The 19,005-nt window shown below is 41.7% G+C and overlaps 4 protein-coding genes across 6 annotated transcripts in view; 1 reads left to right on the top strand and 3 right to left on the bottom strand.

Moving 5' to 3' along the window:
• Positions 1–3,659, bottom strand: part of LOC117578236 (small conductance calcium-activated potassium channel protein) — a 107,845-nt gene extending 104,186 nt beyond the window's left edge. Inside the window, exon 1 of the mRNA XM_052007247.1 lies at positions 3,596–3,659. The gene's annotated coding sequence lies outside the window, so the exon portion shown is untranslated. The remainder of the gene's footprint in view (positions 1–3,595) is intronic.
• Positions 1,565–3,016, bottom strand: LOC117577682 (calcineurin subunit B type 1). The gene is made up of 2 exons (XM_034262577.2): positions 2,451–3,016; positions 1,565–2,372 (listed from the first exon to the last, which is right to left on the bottom strand). The coding sequence occupies exon 2, from the start codon at positions 2,326–2,328 to the stop codon at positions 1,816–1,818; it is 513 nt and encodes a 170-aa protein (XP_034118468.1). The 5' UTR covers positions 2,329–2,372; positions 2,451–3,016; the 3' UTR covers positions 1,565–1,815.
• LOC117577653 (DNA repair protein XRCC1) lies at positions 3,356–5,621 on the bottom strand. Of its 2 annotated transcripts, XM_052007313.1 has the most exons (6): positions 5,491–5,621; positions 4,310–5,431; positions 4,171–4,259; positions 3,813–4,108; positions 3,596–3,753; positions 3,356–3,527 (listed from the first exon to the last, which is right to left on the bottom strand). In XM_052007313.1, the coding sequence occupies exons 1-5, from the start codon at positions 5,539–5,541 to the stop codon at positions 3,620–3,622; spliced, it is 1,692 nt and encodes a 563-aa protein (XP_051863273.1). In that variant the 5' UTR covers positions 5,542–5,621; the 3' UTR covers positions 3,356–3,527; positions 3,596–3,619. The 2 variants fall into 2 exon arrangements, with proteins under 2 accessions (XP_051863273.1, XP_034118431.1); XM_034262540.2 differs by having other exon boundaries at positions 3,377–3,753.
• A 415-nt stretch (positions 5,622–6,036) lies between these two features.
• On the top strand, positions 6,037–18,983 carry LOC117571544 (serine/threonine-protein kinase ATM). 2 transcript variants are annotated; one of them, XM_034253740.2, is made up of 27 exons: positions 6,046–6,347; positions 6,409–6,517; positions 6,573–6,752; positions 6,820–7,043; positions 7,103–7,444; positions 7,503–8,609; positions 8,678–8,855; positions 8,925–9,079; positions 9,135–9,261; positions 9,764–10,152; positions 10,224–10,365; positions 10,593–10,713; positions 10,765–10,894; positions 10,952–11,242; positions 11,871–12,162; positions 12,226–12,611; positions 13,107–13,304; positions 13,370–13,517; positions 13,582–13,987; positions 14,054–14,213; positions 14,401–14,913; positions 15,070–15,375; positions 16,421–17,402; positions 17,466–17,636; positions 17,701–18,080; positions 18,172–18,424; positions 18,486–18,983. In XM_034253740.2, exons 1-27 carry the CDS (start codon positions 6,150–6,152, stop codon positions 18,902–18,904), a joined length of 8,307 nt encoding a protein of 2,768 aa, XP_034109631.1. In that variant the 5' UTR covers positions 6,046–6,149; the 3' UTR covers positions 18,905–18,983. The 2 variants fall into 2 exon arrangements, with proteins under 2 accessions (XP_051858604.1, XP_034109631.1); XM_052002644.1 differs by lacking the exons at positions 13,370–13,517; positions 13,582–13,987; positions 14,054–14,213; ... (5 more) ...; positions 18,172–18,424; positions 18,486–18,983 and having other exon boundaries at positions 6,037–6,347; positions 12,226–12,646; positions 13,107–13,245.
• The last annotated feature ends 22 nt before the right edge of the window (positions 18,984–19,005 follow it).

Below are 19,005 nucleotides of genomic sequence, written 5' to 3' on the forward strand. Positions count from 1 at the left end.
ATAAGCTTTATTAAGTATTAATATTTAATAGGTGTTTACATAATATTAAGAAAGCAATAATAATTTTATATATAGAATTAAATCTCCAAAAGTTTTAAAACACTTTTTAATAAAATTCAATTTCCAAAAGTTGTGAAAGAAATCTATAAAAATGTTAAGAATATTAACACAATTGATTTCGAAAATAAAGACACATTGTATTTAAATTAAAAGATTAAAAAAAAAAAAAACGTGAATTTGGAGAAGTAAAAAGAATTTTACTAAACACAAAAGAATTAGGATTAATTGAAATAATCAGTAAGTGTAGCATACTTTTATGTTATTCCTATCAAATAATACAAAAGACAAAATGCATCAAATCATATTTATAATTCGCAAGTGGTTCAAGTCGTGAGACAGTTTAATACACACCACCAGTTGATACATGAGATGGGATAAAATACGGTAAAAGCTGGAGAGTGTGATGTGTGTAAGTGAGAGAGAGTGAGAGCAAGAGTAAGAGTTTAAAGAAGTGAGAGGCGAAAGAGTGAGAAATCGGTGACCTACAAAGCTCAGTTAATCGTTTCCCAAAGGGGTTCAACACGACAAGAAAAATTCGGTTGGAGTTCGGTATGAGTTGAGACCTTACATGGTCCGACATTAACGTTAATTATGTGTATATAAATACATAGAGAGATGGGGGTGTAGAGATGCAGAAGCAGGGGTCTTACTTAGTATCTAATTGAAGGCTTCGACACGCAAACCCCGCGAAAGCGAAAAAGAGATAATTTTGAATGGAATTGTTGTTGTTGTTGTTTTTATTACTTTACAGTTGGTGTTTGTAATTGAACAATATTTTGTTTTTTTTTTTTTTTTTTGCTTTTTGTACATTCATAATTAATACACAACATTTAATTAGTTTAAAAATTCACTAAAAGTATAAACTTTGCATAGAATATCTAGAAAATGCAAAACAAGACACGACCAACAAAACAAAAATGGGAAAGAAAAAAAACAGGATTTACATATGGGATACAGGATCGAGTCAGCTCCTTCAAGGATGCCAGTTAAAATTATAGTAATTCTTTGTTTGTTTGTTTGTTTTTTTTTTTGATATAGTTTGCTGATCCAGAAGTGCGTTACTTATTCTCTGGATTTGGTATAAGACACACACTGAGAGCCGAGGAGCAGGAAGTGTGGGGAAAGGAAGTTTTTGGGGGAGGAAGGAATGAGGGAGAAAGTTGGGGTATAAATCAAATACCAATTTCCTTTCCACATGTTATCTTCACACGCTCGAGGGAATTTGATATCAAATTCGAATTTCCATATGGATATTTCTTTGTCTTAAGTTGTAGATGTTGTAGTATAGTTATAGTTGTTGTTGTTGTTGTGCCTCGTTGGCACGCACTTAAATAATTACATGCATACTTATGTACTTATGCTTACGAGTTTCCGAGTTTCGAGTACATACATAATTGCTAGGTACATACATACATTAAATTTTAATGCCAACCGAAACGAGAGACGACAAAAAAAAAAACAAAAAAAAATACCCGCTACCCAATTGGCTAGAAGGATATGATAAGTCGTCTGATGACAAATACTGGTGTGGCAACTACGCTACGTATTGTGAGCATAAGTTTTAAACGAGACTAGAATTTTGTTTGTTGTTGTTACACACATATTTGTTGGGAAATTTCATAACAATCGGAAATAGATATTTTATCTAAGCGGGTAGCGGGTATCTCACAGTCGAGCACACTCGACACTTTTCTGTGTTGTATACTAGGTGTGTGTGTGTGGCCGTGTTTTTTTTTCCTGTTTTTTTCTTCGTGTTTAAACATCCACAACCATTTTCTTATGTATATCCGTATTGCCAACCACCGAGCAGAACTCATCGAACGAGATTTTACCGTCCTCATCCTTGTCGGCAAAACAGATGGTCTTGTCGACAATCTGTTGCAGCTGCGTGTCCTTCAGATTGTTGCCCACCATCATTTTGAGCACTTGGAATAGCTCGCCATTCGATATGTAGCCATCGTTGTCCATGTCATAGATGCGAAAGGCGAAACGCAGCTTCGACAATTTATCTCCGCGCACACTGAACTGTGAGACGCCCTGTATGAACTCCTTGAAGTCCACCTCGCCGTTGCCATCCGCATCGAAAATATCGATGACGCGCTGCACCAACGGATTCTGCTGCAACTCGGGCAGCGACATGAACTCATCTATGCTCAGGGCTCCCGAATTGTCGAGATCGAGTTTGCGAAAACGTTTACCCAGCCGTCGAATCTCATCCGCATCGAAATTGGAGCACATGTCCATTGGCAGCGATGTCTCGTTTCCCATGATGTCCTTTTTCTTTTTGCAACTTTTTCCAAAAACTCAATTTACTGCAAGTGTTCGAAATTGTAGTAGCAAAGAAAAATAATCACATTTTAATTGGATTTAATTTGTTGCTTTTTACTTACTGCTGCGTGTCCTTTTTTTTTTTTTTTGCTTTGGGCCAGCCAAACAACAACAATCAACACTTTATTTTTATGTGTCGTCGTATCGATTTTTCAATTTTATCATTCAGCTTTTCTTCTTCGTCCAAATGCGCTTCTGCCTTTTTATCAATCAAATGCTGTTCAATCTCCAAACTTATTGCATTCGATTTTTATTTGTGCGTAATGTAATTGTTATTATTATTATTGATGTTTTCAATCATCAAGCAACAAACGGAAATAAAAGCGACGAAAATACGTATACGCAGTGTGATTTGTGTTGGACGCGCTCTCTGCACGCTCACGTTTAGTTTCAGTTCAGTTCAGTTCAGTTGAAGTCTCGGCTCTCCGCTCCCGGGCAACAACAACAACAGCAACTGCAAATACCAACTCCAGCGTATAAGCCTTTGGATGCGAAGTATGCACAGCCACCCCGTTGCTCTGTTTTTTGATTGTATGTGTTGTTTTTCCTTTCTTTTTTTATGATATTATTGGCAGCATAATATCGCAAAAAGGAAGACCAATAGATGATTGTACAGCACGTCAATTGCAAGCCAGTGTTTACAATGTTTTGGGATTTTTTAGCACGTTTCTGAATGCGGCTCAAATTTTGTTGCACTTCCTGTGCTTTTAATGCGTCCATATTTATTAAGCCAGCCACATACAAAAAATGTTTGTTCCAGCAACTAATTTAATTATGCAGCATTATCTTACATTTTTTTTTAACTGCAATTCATTTGTTACCATTCACTTAATTCGGTCAGCAATTCAAATATCGCATTTGTATCGATTTTACGCGCTATCGCCAATCGATCAATTTGACCAATAACAAAAACTTATTTTAAACGCGTGTCAAAAAAAAAACAAGTTTAACTTATTTTAATTATGTTTATTTTGTAATTGAAATATATTCAAAACCCTTTTGACAATCGTAACTTCCACAGGTGCCACATCAGTGTGTTTCGGATAATTGGGGTGACCAACGCATGCTGCCGCATTTTGCAACACTGACAACGCGCGCATTTCAAATGTTTAAAGACGGACATACAACAAATACCCAAGCTATTTGTTGGTAATATACATATACGTATACGAGTTAATACGAATATATGAATTAAAAGGTGACTTACATCAAACAACAAATATAAAAACAATTATTTTCTGCGCATTTCCTGCAGATAATCCTCTTCATCTGTGCTAACTTCGTAAATATTCTTTGAATCGTTGGACTTTTTTTGAATATTATTATTATTCCGATTCTCGTCACTTGCTTGCTTTAATTTCTTTTCTATTGAATGAAAATGAGTTGAATTAAGTAGTAGAGTAAATGAATTGACCAAAACTTACGCTGAGCAACACGTTCTAGTTCATCTTCAGTATCGGGATCTGATGCACTCTGCTCCATTTTGTCAACTAATACAACATCCTTAGCATCATCATTATCATCATCCACTGTGGGCTTAAGCGACTCATCGAAGATCTCTTCATCGCTTTCCGGCTGACCCAAGGCCGCAGTGTCTAAAGCATAGCGACGCCATGGCAAATACTTTTTGAGCGCATAACATTTTTCGATCCAGCTGCGTGTCACAATTTTGCCCTTTCCCTTGACTTGATTGTATTTGGGCGTATTACGAAATGCGCAGCTGCAAGAAAAGCATTCAATGTAGTCTTCAAATTGAGACTCGAGAGTGAGAGAATCACTTACATCAAATGCGTGCAGCCAGCTTCCCAGTCTGCTTTGTATTTGGCACCTAAGGCCACAGCTTTCGCTCGCAGGTCAGCGCGATCTGGATTCTAAGATTGTGTGTGATTAAAGATAATTGAATACTATTATTATGTCTCACCTGTATGCCGCTAATGACTAAAACAACGCCACGCAGCAGCTGATGGAATGGCACATATTTAATGGGTTTGTCCTCTTTGCTTTTAAGCTTTTTGGCTGGTGAACTGACGACATCCTCCTTGTTGTCTATCAGCGTTGAGGACAAACGTTTCTGTGGTCGCTGCTGAGGACTTTCGTTGGTCAGCACTTTGGGAGGTTCTTTAATCGTCGGTTTATCAATGGACTGCCGCTTGGACTTGGCTTTCTTTTGTTGCTCCAGCTCTTCGAGCTCTAAGCGGCGTCTGTTCTTGTCCGCTTCGAGATGCTTGCTAAGACGCTGTCTCCTTGCTTCCTTGTTATCCTTCTCCTCCTCCTCTGTCTCATCGTCGCCAAAGAGCAGTGCTTCACGATTGCGATCCAGCGGTTTGCCCTCGGTCTTGGCAGCTGGCTTTGAAGCAACAGGCGCCGGCGAAACCTGCACTTTGAGTGTAGCTGGTCGTGTTTCGCTCAGGCGACGCAGTGCAGCAGGTGAAGCAGCATCTCGTATGGCCGCCGCTGTGCTAACCTCATTGCGACTCGCCTTCCAGCGTTGGAAGAGCGCATTCCCATCGGGATCAGAGTCGGGCGACTCTTCGCGTAGCTTTAGCTGACCCATGACAAGACTTGTGTTGAGCTTTGGCGCCAATTTGAACTTGTCAGGCACCAAAGATTTGATGGCGGGCTTTGCTGCCGACGCAGTAGACGCCGTCACATGCACTTTAATGAACGAGATTCCGTATGGAACGTGCTTGTTGAACGGCTGTGTGCATATAATCTTCACCAGCTTCCACTTGTCGGACAGCGTGGTGGCTATCAAAGCATCTGTGGCAAAGCAACGCACACGATTTGCGTTGCTGGAGTTTTTGCTTTCGATTGAGGTCATAAAGGCGCAGGAAAGCAGCAATTCTTTAAAGTCATCGGGTTGGCAACCGGATCTACTTACTTGCACCTCCACAAACGCCGCATGTTCGTTGCCAATATCAATGCCTGTTATTTGTTGCGGCTCCTCGAACTCCAGAATAACATGAGCGGACTTTTCGCCGGCCGCTTTCGTTTTCCATTTTTTGGCGGCATTCTCCTGTAGTAGATTGGCTGCCACATGCACCTGAAATTTTTCGACAAATTTAGCTAATATCTAACCAATTAATATTTGCGTAAGCTTACCGAATCCTCGCTGCTTACTTCGCGCACAGATTTAAAAACTCCGACCGGCATTTTTTGAGCAACAATATTTTTGCGGCCATCTAGACGCTGCTAATTGGCGCACTTCGATAGTTTGTTATTCGATAACAATGTTAACATATCAGCTGTTTCCAACAGTCTGTTACCGAGCTCAATTATCGTGACTGCAACTGAATAATTAAATAAATAAAAGTCATATATTACTTACGATAAATTATTAAAACTATTGTAAACATTTAAATAATTAACTAAAACTAAATAATAGGTGAAATAAAACAATCGATATATAAAGCTCTCATCGTAGCGAGTAGTAATGAGTGTGTTGTACAATATCGATACAGCGCGCGCAAATAATTTCTACTGATAAATCGTGGAGGAGACAAGTTGTGTCTTCTTGTAAAAATTAATGTAAAAAAATTAAACACAGCAAGTGTTACTACTCATAACTTTTAATAAATATCAAAACTTGCCTGATAACATTATAATTTATCAACTATCGGTTTGGCGAGAACATTACAAACTTAATCGAATTTGGTCACGCTGTACAGCGCGCTGTAATTCGCGCACAAATTGTTAGATTTCAGTTGTGAGCTTGCGGAATTTGTGTTTGTTCTGAATTATAAGTCGAATAAGTTAACAAAATGGGTGATCTTTTAAATGAGCTGCAACGTCTAATAAGCGAGCTGCGCTCGGACAAACCAACAGCACGCAATAAAGCCATGGAGTTGTTGGATAACAAGATGAACAGTTCCCGCGATGTCCTCTATGAAACTTTTGCGCTCAGTCAGGATTTGTGTTTTTCTGATTTGTTTCAGGCGGTCAAGGACTCCATTCTCAAGGTGCGTACATATTTAAACATAAATTAGAGTTATGAATTTGTATATTATCGGCGTAAAACAGCATGCTGGAAACATACAAGAGGCGCGCGAGAAAACATACAAAACACTGGCAGATAAATGTTATTTGTATGGCAATGTTATTGATAAGATCATAGATTACAATTTGGAGGGTAAGCAAACTACATTCAGAATACAACAGTTATGTTACTAATGTTTCGACTGCAGTTGGCAGAGAAAGAAAGGGACACTTCCTGAGCAAATCCATAATATTCAGCGCCTTCGAAGAGGGCATCAAGAAGCGAATTGTGGTAAAACATTTTGGCGATCACTTCATCAATATGATCGATAGAGGAATTTACTTGTCGCCCACCTATGTTAGCAATCTGAAAGTCAACGAATACAGTCGTAAGTGGCTATAGTTACTATATTCAATTTATGAATTAATACAACTTTTTTGAATTTGCTTTTTAAGGCGTCTTATCGTATCTGTTCGAGCTGAACATTGAGAACAATGAATTTCTGCGCTCCAAGATCTTGAAATGCATCACAAAAACAGTGCAAATCGCACGAGAGCGCGTCCAACTTCATACAGATCTCGCTGACTATTTACCGTCATTGATAGATTATGCGGATGAAGCAAAAAATCCGGATCAACGCCAGGAAATCGTGCGACTTTATCGCTTGTTTCTTGAGGAGGCAAGTCTTTGAATGATTTATATATTAATGTATTTAAATTGAGCTGTATTTCCTTGTAGCTATCTGTGAACTATCATCATCAACTCTGCATTTATATGCAAGAGATTCTGCCCAAATTCTGTGAATATCACAACAACGACACATTTCGTGACGACTCCAAGCACATCTTCTTTGAGTGCGTCGCATTGTCGCTGCATGCCTTGTATCCCAAACTAAACACGCTGGACTTTAACACATTCCAAGTGGCCATACATGAGAGCTGGCCGCAAACGATGCAGAAGCTGAAAACCATCATTGGCATGGAGATACGCAAGAATTCCTTGGGACGCGGCAAATTGACACCGCTCAGCGATCGATTCAATGCGAACTTTATCAAAATGTCTGCGCTAGTTATGTACATTGTGAGTAGCAGAATGTATAACTAGCTTAATTATACTATTTAATGTTTTCTATTGACAGTTGCATTGGCACATAGAGCAAACGCCGGCTTCAGACGACGTTCCCAGCAAGCGTGTTAAAGTCGATTATATGGAGCGCATCGTTGAGTCGATTGAACGCAAAGAGACAAGCTTCAATGACACCTGGTTTGCCATCTTTGCCCAAATGTTGCAACTGAGCACTGCGATCGTGAACGTGGCCAACTATGAGCTGGCTTTGAAGACAACACGCGATGTGCTCTTGATCTATGGCAATGGCGAGAATTTGCGTAATGTGCGCTTGTGTCTCCTGAGCATATTAAGCAAAGAGCAACAGCTGCTTCAAACTCAATCGATATCCACTGACTATTTGGCTGATGTTTGGTCACAAATCGCCGGACATTTGATTACAGACAGTCGTCAAGTTGCCGATGTTGTGGAGGAAAAGCAAATTATGCTTCAGGCACTAATCAGACACAACAAATTGTCATCAAAGCATTGCGCCAGCTTGCTGCAGAGCATCCAATCGAATGAGTTTCTCCGGCGCAACGAATGCGTGGCCACCATACGCGAGATATTCATCCATGCCGATAGCTGTGGCCTGGACAAAACCTCCGCAGCGGCATTGGAGCCCATTGTGAAGTGGGCTTATGGCAGCGAGAAGGTTAGCGCAATGCAAATGATCCACAATATTGCGGCGATTGATGCCAAACTATTGGCCGACACTTTCACCATTGGCATCATCAATTTCCTCGACGAGCAGCAGTTGCAGCAGCTAAACAGCCGCGAGGAGTTGCCAACAACTGATTCGAATCTACAGCTGTTGCAATACAAATACAACAAGCAGTTGATTTGCCTGGATGCGCAATTCCAATCGCGTCTCAAATGCACGGCTAAATCGCAAAATCCAGCTGACATGCCATCGGCGAAGAATTGTTTGTTTCAACACAACTACGAGCTGTTGATGCGTTCGTTGAATCTCACGGCAAGCAATGAGCATACGTCAACGGATCTTCTCAAGAACCTCAAGAGTCTGCACAAGCTAATCTGCACCATGGAACGTTTGCTGCACTACAAAGTTTTCGATGCGGACAATTTGCTGCAATGTCCGCTCATCAAACGCATCGGATTATTTCTCAGTCACATTGAGGTTTGTCAGCTGATTAATTCTAAGCTTTATCATAATGTTAATTCAATTATGTTGTTTGCCATTTGCAGTTTCAATACAAGGCCCATCAAACAGAGCGCTTGGATGACAACGATGTGCATGATATTCTAGCACAGCAAGCGGACATTCTCGATGTGTTCAATTCGAATGAAATACTACTCAACTATCTGGAGAAGCAGCCTATTGAAATGTTGCTCGAATTTATTGGTTCACTGCTCAAACACAATTGTAATTATTGCATCTAAATAAGCTTATTATCATTCCTTATTCATTGATTTACTTTGCCACGTTTTGCAGGCACTCGTCGTGATTCGATTGAGTTGATCAAACAATGCCTCCACATCTTGGGCAGACTCTGTGCCAACAGCTCGTACAGCGCCGATGCCTTTCGTCATCTCACCTCCAATGTCCAGCAGCATTTTGGCTGCACTGAAATTGTGCTCATCGTTAAGGTGTGAAGACTTGCATCATTCTTCACACCATTTATTAAAATCTTGTACTTTTTAGCTACTATGCAGCTGCAAACGTTTGTCCCCTGATGCCATCGAGTGGCTGGTGGATCAGATCAAGTGGGTCTTCAAGCATCATTATACACAAATTGATATTGTTAGTAAGCTGGTTGAGCAGTTGCCAAGTAAGTAGAGCAGACAGCAAATGAGATTTGGTATTGCCACAAATTATATTAACAACTTTTTTATATCATCCCTAGCTCTTTACATTTCTAAACTTTAAAGTACTTTTCGAACTTTTAACTAAAATGAAGTCTAATAAAAATGTAAAGAGCTAGAAATAATATAAAAAAAAATTGTAAATATAAGTTTATTCCATTATATTTCATTCAACTATTCTAGACTTTAATAATGTTTCCAACTTTTAAACAAAAATTAAAGTCTAAAGTCTATTCTATTCTATAAGTTATTTCTTTTTTGTAATATTTCATCTAACTATTATATAAAAATTACGTAAATATAATTCCTTATAAATGGAATTGTATTCTTACCTAAACAATTCTAAAATTGCAAAGATACAGAGATCGTAGTTTTTAGAGAATAGTTTTAAATGTAAATATTCAAAATCTTGTATCGAAAGTAATTCAAAAAGGTTTATTTGATAATTCTGCTTTCTTTTAACTGCAGCAATTTTCCATTTCGTGTACGTTAATGAGAATCTGCTGGATGACATGATGTTGGCTCTGATGTCGCTGCTCAAGTTGTCCCTCAAGAAATCGTATCCAACACAACTGGCCGCCAAGGTGCTGCAATGTGTGGCCGATGTGGCCCAGCGTTGTCCCAACATATTTCTGCTCGAGAACTTTGCTGTGATCTGCACTTCGGTGGCGAAATTTCTGAGCATGCCCACGCTCGAGGTGCGTTTGGCAGCCACCACAACGGTGACATTGCTGCTCAATGCCGACTATTGTGTGACCGAGGACTACGAGAACGAAACCTTTACGGAGACTCGAGGCGAGCAGTATTTGGAATTTTGCGAGCAATTGCTTGCGAGCATCGAGTGGGAAAAGTTCCAGGCAAGTCATGGCGAAGAAAGTGTTGAATGTATTTGATTTTGATTTTGTTTTCGTTTTCTTTTGAGTTGCAGTTCAACAGCGAGGATCTGCTACAGAATAGCAATGCGGTGGCTGTGCAATCACTGGTGTCCTTCTTTGCCTACAGCTCGTTCCATCAGGAGACGGTGCTGCTGCAATTGATGCAGCATTGTGCAAAGTGCAACTTGCATGAATGTAAATATTATATTATATTTGTCGTTGTTGCTATACTTTCGTAGAGTAGAAACCCATATCTAACATACAGAAGGAATCCTATTTGACTACATAAAGTAGTCTGAATGTAATATCAATATACCAAATGTAGACTGTGGTATATTCAAGTGATTTTTCAGTGTATTAAGTTGGTATATTGTATTAAGTTGGTAATTGTTTAACTTACTTTGTGTTTTGGTCTTTGGCAGCTGACTTTTGTGCCCTTGACAGCGTGGTGCCTGCTTACAAGCAGTCGATGCGCCAGTTAATGATGCCCTATGCGGATGCCATGCTGCACAAATGTTGCGCCGAGCTCATGTCCACAGACAGGTAAGTTTTAAGAGACCAGCAAACACTTTTCTAACTTTAGTTTCTTTGCAGCTTTCCTTACTATCTCTGCTACAAGTCGAAGAAAGCGTTTCTGGCGCAGCACGCCAAGTCTTTGATGGCCTACACTTTCATTTATGGCACGCCGGAGGACATCAAGCGTCATCAGGCATATCTCGACTCGGTGAGAAATTCAACATTAACAACAAATTAGCATAACTAACTCATTATGCGTTTGAAGGATGTTGTGGACATATTGAAGGCTTATGACATGCTTAGGCAATGCGATGAATTGAACACATCTGCCGCCTGCAAAAAGAATCTCGATAATCTAGCCGTAAATACACACAAATATCGTGTGAATCTCAAGGATACGGAGCTAAGTGCGTCCACGCTTTATTGTACGGTTCGCATGCTGTTGGACAAAAAGGAGCTGGAGCGTCTCTTTGCCGCTCAAGTGCTCTGCAAGGCGAGTTCAACTTGGTATAGTCTAACAGCGCCAGCGCTCTTCAATTGCCTGCGATCGCACATGGTATGAACTCCAAACTAGAGACTAGAATAGCTTGTACATTTTATTGCTCATTATACCCCCTTCCCATAGGAAGGGTTGAAGGGTATTTTAACTTTCTGTTAGCATTTACATTAAGCAAAAGCTGAGAGGATATAGCCTGTCTGTCCGTCTGCCCATACACCTAAATTTCAGAGGCTATAACGTATATTTGATAGTAGTAAATCAATATACCGAATATAGTCTTTGGTACATTTTAGTATTATGTGTATATTTTACAAAAATACCGCCCTTTTGCTTTTAATGAAATTAAGTAGCGGGTAATTTATTACTTATTCTGTATATTTTTAACGTAATAGTGTATCGATATACCGAATTTATTCTTGGCACATTTTAGTATTATTCGGTATATTGTGAAATATAATACCGCACTCCTTTGCTTTCATTAAAATTAAGTAGCAGATATATTAGTATTTATTCGGTATATTCTTAAAGTAATAGTGTATCGATATACCGAATATAATTCTGGTTACATTTTAGTATTTTGATAGGTAAATATTCCATACTCTTTCTCTTAGCGGGTATTTCGCAGTCGAACACACTCGACTGTAGTTTTCTTACTTGCTTTATAACATGTTTATTCTCTACGCAGCATAGCGACGATTGGACGGGGAATAATCGAATCCAAGCCGTGATGCAGTGTATGGTGCAAAAGCCGCTGTTGATGGTCGATTTGCTGAGCATGCTGAAGACCGATTGCTATGAGGCATTGCTGCCCAGCCAATTGTTGCGCAGCTTCTTTCTCTACTGCATCATTGCGGACGCCATGCTGGATGGCATCAAGGCCATGCATTCATATGCCGATCGTTATGAACGTTTGCACGAGAAAGGCGCTTATTTTCTGCAAGACATTTGGTTCTTTGTCTGCCGCCTGCTGTTGCACAGTGAGTGATCTCTTTTTATTATTATTCATTGACTTTAATTGGCTTCTTTTATTTATTTTGCAGCAAAGTGCGAACAATTGCAGCGAGCTGGTCTGAAATTTCTGGATCTAATCCTTGCCAAGCACACTATTGATTACCTTGCCAACGACATGCGTGTCAATGATTTTGCCAAACTGTTGCGTAGCATTTGTCAGCACGTGGAGACTTCGCAGCTGCAGAAGCAGGCGGCAAAAGTGGAGCAAACATTTGTGGCGTCGCACAGCAAACAAATCGACATGGAAACACTGCTTGAGGCGAACACAGACTTTGATCAACTCTTTGGAAATCTCGAGCAGCAAGAGAACGAATCCCAATTGCCCGACATTGGCAACTGCAGCGTATCGAGCTACATGGCCAGCTACATGAAGCCCAACCGCTTAGCGGGTAGCCTACCAGGATTACGTGATTATGTGCGGCATTAGTTAAAGCGGATGTGAGAGTGCACGTGAGAAGCAAAGCGATAACGAGAACGATGAACCACTGTATTGCTTTTCATCGCTCGAAAGATGTCGGAGTGAGAGTTGAAGCGGCAATATACAAATTGCTTTCTCGCTCAAAGCGTACAGAGCAATGTAGCTCACTTCTGGCTAAACTTCCATCTTCCCGTTTAACTCGTCGCTTCCCGCTTTACTCGTCACTTCTTGCTTTACTCGTCACTTCTCGCTTTACTAATCGCTTCTCATTTTAATTGTCGCTTCCAGGTTTACTCGTCGCTTCTCATTTTAATCGTCGCTTTTCGTTTTGTATCGTCGCGTCCCGCTTTATTCGTTGCTTCTCGTTTTGATCGTCGCTTCTCGCTTTTCTCGTCGTCTTCCGCTTTATTTGTCGCTTCTCGCGCGCACTTTGACATCAGTCTAAGACTTTTTTTTACTAAACTTTGCTGACTTGTGACTCTCTTCTTCTAGTTAGCCAAGCACAAGCAACAGCTAGCGGCGGAACAGCATTTGCTGTTCCATTTCATCAGTCGTCTGATACACATGGTGCGGCATGCCGAGAAGCCGGAACATAGCCTCGAGGCGCTCAAGTGTCTGGCCGAGATTGGACCGCTTAAAATGCAGCACATTTCGTATTACTTTCAAGGCGAGTTCGATGCCTTCGAAGAGGTAAAATATTTCCAAAAACATTTCCCGTTTAAACTTTACTTTAATCGCTGTGTTACCTTTGACAGTCGATTGGGGAACCCATGGAACAATTTATAAGCGTCATGATGCGCGTGCTGGATCAGCAATTGTTTCACTTCAAGACGAGCACACAACAAGCGCTCATCCAAGTGATAGGACACGTGGTAAACTGCCGCGCCGGCAGCGAGCGATTTGGTAAGTATGTGGAGGGAAAATACTAGATGAAGCTTTTAATGAATTTGTTTTTCCTCCTTTCCAGTCTCGTATTCGAATCTGCGCATTTTTTGCGAGCCATCGAAAAGAACGAGTTTCCTGCAATCACATACGAACATTCCTGCGATTCCTTGGCTCGCTCTGCTTCAGGGCAGCGAACATTTGGACTATGACGCATGGATGTGTGCATTTATGCGCAAAGTATTTGAGACTTGCGGCTGGACGGGCTTCGATACATTCGCTGGCAATTCGTTTAGCTTTGCCTACGCCTGCCTTCAGCCGTTTATAAAGCTGCTGATGGCCAACAAGATGGCGCATTTGGACAGCTTGTGTGCGATGCTCGATCACTTCTTTGCCCAACATTGTGCGTTGGCCTCTGGAATCTATCAGGAGAAGCGCGCCATCAAACTCTTTTTGTATATTTGCGAGCGCATTCGTCTCATCAACAACTGGTTAGCTTGCCATCTCTTTCTTCTTCGCTCTCTCTTTCTAATTAGTGTGTTTTTCATTGTATACAGGACTATACCCATTGATTTTGGCAACGCCATCGAAGCCAGCAATCACTGTCAAGCTTACTTCCTCAGCATTTTGTATTTGGAGTTGTGGGCGTGCTCGGCCAGTGAGAAACCCGATGCGGACATTCTGGCCAACGACAGCTTCCAAAAGTCCGCCAAGAAGGTGAGCTTCAAGCTTCATTATTATTACGATTGAGTAGTTAAAGGGAGCAAATGCTCAGCTAAATTGGTTAGAATCGCTATACACAATTAAAATACAACACAGAGTAAGAAATATTCCAAAATATACTAAATTCTATATTCTATATGGTATATCTCAACTATATAACTCTCTACTTTGACTTTGACAGGCTTACGAGTCGATTGGCTGTCTGGATGCGATGACAGGCTTTTTGAATCCGTTGCGCTCGCGTGTCGATTATCTAAGTTTGAACAACAACTTGTTTGGCTGCTGGCTGGAATCGGATCACCTGGACAAACCCAACGGCGAGATGATTGTCAGCATTATGAAGAGCAACGGCATGCTGGCGTTGGCCGATCTACAGCAGCGATGTTTGCCAGGCAATCAACTTGACTACGAGATACTCTGGCGTTTGACCCAATGGGATGAGCCAGTCGATGTGCAACGGCGCAACAGCCGCAGCATCACAACTAACAATCTGGAGCTGGAGTTCAGTAAGCAGCACTATTTGGCGCTGAAGAGCATCAACAATCGGGAGGAGGAGAACACAATGTCGGCGATCAACAATGCCTACGATTGCATTCGCGAAGTGCTGCGCGGCATTAGCGTTGAGTGTTTGCAATCCGTGTACAAGTACATGACTTGGTTATCCACGCTGCAACAGGCAGAGGACTTTGCCAAGGTTCACAATTATTCCTTTTTCTATATATTGTCTGTCTGTCTGTCCGTCCACAAAAACCTCTTGATCTCAGAGACTACGAGCTAAAGACACCAAACTTGTTTTATAAGTTTAGCAAGCTTATCTAATTTTTATTTAAATTCACTTTCTTTCTTACAGATACAATTCTGTCCGACTTTGTCGAGCGAACAGATCAAGGAGACCTTTGACAAGTGGCAAACGGAACTGGAGTTAACCTATGGCAACTTTAACTGCAAGGAGCATGTGCTCTCCCACCAAGTTGCCCTGCTGAAGATGGCCGGCACACGTGCCACACGACGCATCGAGCAGTATTATTTGAAAAGTCCCGTCGACACGTATTTGCTGAAGGCCATCAATGAGTGTAAAAACGCTGGCAAGCTCAACCTGGCTACCAAATACATTGCAACGCTGCGCTCTATGCCAGACATCAAGCTGGTCTCCAAGGTGAGTCTGAATCGGGGCAACTAAGCTATCAGTTATTTGCATAAATGGTACGAGTGAGGAGGCTGATATTCGTGTGCAGCACAGATGTTAGGAATTTATTAACATCTGTGCTGCAAATAAGTAAACAAAACGCTTTATTCTGTCCCACTAACTGACTGATCAACTGAAACCAAAAACCGGTAATAGCAAGGAGGCTGAGATGTTTGTACAGCATAGCACAGCAATTTACTAAATTAAGTATAGAACTGTCTGATGAACTCAAATTTTAAAAGCTTTGGGCTGCCTGTCTGACTGATCAGCTAAACTTTCAGTTTACAGCACAAACTGTAAGAGCAAGGAGGCTGATTTTTCCCCACTGCATAGGAATAAGGCATTTCTTACTGCTGGTAACATCAACATAGAAAATACTTTGCGAAACACAAATGGTAGTGGAAGGAGAATCTGTTAACCAATTTGTTCTAATATATAGAACTACGCTTTTCATGAACAGTACGAACGGTGAGTAAAGAGACTGAGATGTCTGAATAGCATAGCTATTAGGAATTTGTTTTAAAGATATTAACATAAATGTAAAAAATATATTCCACAGCAAAAAAGTTAGTAGGGAGTAAGGAACTAACAATGCATAATAAAAATGGTAAGAGTAAGGAGGCTAACATTTAAACACAAACATAAGATTAATACAAACGGTAAGAGTAAGGAGGTTGAGATTTGTACAGAGCATAATTGTTAGGAATTCTAGTGTAGAAGACAAGGCTGAGATTTATACACAACATAGTATAGAATGAACATATACAGCATAGAACTATCTGATCAATTAAGCTTTCCATGCATAGCACGAACGGTAAGAGCAAGGAGGCTGATATTTGCACAGGTCTTAGCTGTGAGGAATTCCTTACAGAACTGTTAACATAAATGTCGAAACTACATTGCAAAATATAATAGGTAGTAGAAAGTCAGGAACTAACAATGCATAATAAGGAGGCTGATATTTGTACAGAGCTTATCTGATTAAACTATGACTAAATTCTCAACTCTATTTCAGATCTCTGTGCTGCTGGAGGATGCCGAGGTGCAGATGCGGACGGGTAACCATCAGATAGCCAAGGCGACGCTGCAACATGTGCTCAGCCACAACGAGTTTCAGTATTGTCTGCAGCGTGTGCCGGCGATGCTGATGCAGGGCGAGTTTCTGCTCAACTCGAATGCGGCTCGGTTCAACGACGTGCTCGAGCAGAACTTTCAGCGTGCGACGGTGTTTCTGGATCAGTTTGCCGAGCACAAAGAGACGCTAAAGACCAAATATCCGAATCATTTCGCGTGGAGCACATTTGGCAAATTTCAGAACGACAATCGGAAAACGGCGCATGCAGTGATGGCCAAATACGCGGATCTCGAGTACCAGAAGATGCACAACTATCGCAACTCGCAGGAGTACAAGATGCTTAGCGAGATAATCAAACAGAATCGTCAGCTTGCCGGCACGGTGAAAACGCGCGACGATCGCGATCTACGCGTTGGAGCATTGAACATGAATCGTTTCGCTGCCTTGGATCACAATGCGCTGAAGCGGATCAACGAGAGTCTAACGGAACATTTATGCACGGCAATTGAGCATTATATTGCCTACTGTCAGCTGGATGCCGGTGCATCGAGTGCGGAAATCTATCGCATCATTGCCCTGTGGTTCACCAACGAGAGCAACACATCGATGCTGGCAAAGATACGCGACAAGATCGCCCAAGTGCCCAGCTATAAGTTTATTTGTGCTTTAAATCAGATGGTCGGACGCTTGAGCTCCACAAATGCGGAGTTTCGTGCTTTGCTCGTTGAGCTGTTGGTGCGTTGTGGCAAGGAGCATCCACAGCAAACGTTCTACAAGCTGTATCCCTTGGTTTGCGCCCACATGGATGGCAACAACAGCAACACGCAGCGTGCCGAGATTGCCAAGGGAATCATTGCGCAAATCTGTAAGGGCGAAACTGCAGTGGCCAATTGTAATCGGCAATTTGCAGCCATGTTTCCAGGTAAGTTTGGAAGAGTTCCACAAATCTTTCTGTCACTTCTTTTATTTTATTTTTTTATTGCAGCACTCATCGAGTTCTCGAATACGTATCTGAAACTGAATCCAAGTGGACGCCAGCCAACTGCTTATAGAGTGCCGGAGAAGCTGCGTCATTTAAGCAGTCTGGAGCTCGATCTGGTTCAATGTCCCACGCTGCCTCTTGCCCCAAGAGCCGATCAAAACTACCAATTAACCAGTAAGCGTTGTCAACATTTGAATTCCTTTTTTTTTTGTTTGTAACTTCTGCAACTCATTCTTAGGCATTGTCAAGTGGAGCGAAGAGTTTACGTTGTGCAACGGCATTAATGCACCCATCAAGGTGTTGTGCTGCTGCTCGGACGGCGTGAAGCGTCCACAGCTGATCAAGGGTCGCGATGATCTGCGTCAGGATGCTGTAATGCAACAGGTTTTCGGTCTGGTCAATGAGCTGGTGAACACCGATTCGGAGTGCATCAATCGCAAGCTGCAGCTGCGCACCTATCAGGTGACGCCGCTCTCCATGCGCAGCGGCATCTTGGAGTGGTGCAGCGACACAATCCCCCTTGGCGTCTATTTGGTGGGTAGCGACAGTAAAAGTGGCGCACATATGCGCTATCGCCCGCAGGATTGGACGAACTCCAAATGCCGGCATACACTGCATGTGAGTGGAAGGAGCTTGAAGGAGAATCACCAAGCGAGAAGCATTTCCTATTTCATGTTCTTACTCTTAATTCCCATCTTCTCTCCTTTAGGCAGCAATGCAGAAGACGGTGGTGGAGCGTCGGGCTATCTATAAGCACATATGCGAGAAAGTGAAGCCCGTATTGCATTATTTTCTTCTGGAAAAGTTCAACACGCCTGGCGTTTGGTTCGAGCGTCGTTTGGCGTACATCAATAGCGTCGCCATCACCTCGATGGTGGGCTATGTCCTCGGTCTGGGCGATCGTCATGTCCAGAACATACTCATCGATGAGCAGACAGCCGAAGTGGTGCACATTGATTTTGGTGTGTATCAAATAAAAGCATTTTACTATCTCGTATTAAACCTCTTTTCTATTATTTGCAGGCATTGCCTTTGAGCAGGGCAAAATACAGACGACACCGGAGACGGTGCCGTTTCGCTTAACACGCGACATTGTTGCACCGATGGGCGTGTGTGGCACCAATGGTGTGTTTACCAAATCCTGCGAAGCTGTCATGCATATTTTGCGACGCTATAAACCTGTTCTGATGACCATACTCGAGGTCTTGCTCTATGATCCATTGTTCATTTGGGGTGTGCTCTCCAATCAGCCAACGAACGAGGAATCGAAGAACTTATTGGCACAGCGTGCCCTGTTGCTGGTGCAGCACAAGCTGGAGGGTCGCGAAAGTGGCATATTGGATAACACAAGTGTGGAGACGCAGGTGCAGCATTTGATCAACGAGGCCAGGCAGCCATCTAATTTGGCGTTGCTCTTTCCCGGCTGGGATCCTTATCTGTGATACAGTACAACCTTTTACATCACTTAAAACCAGCATTTGCAACGTTTGTTTTTAATATGTTAAATTAAATTATATAGAAAAGAAAGTCTTTTTTTTGTTTT

Source organism: Drosophila albomicans, chromosome X (assembly GCF_009650485.2).
Source record: "Drosophila albomicans strain 15112-1751.03 chromosome X, ASM965048v2, whole genome shotgun sequence".
NCBI lineage: Eukaryota > Metazoa > Arthropoda > Insecta > Diptera > Drosophilidae > Drosophila > Drosophila albomicans.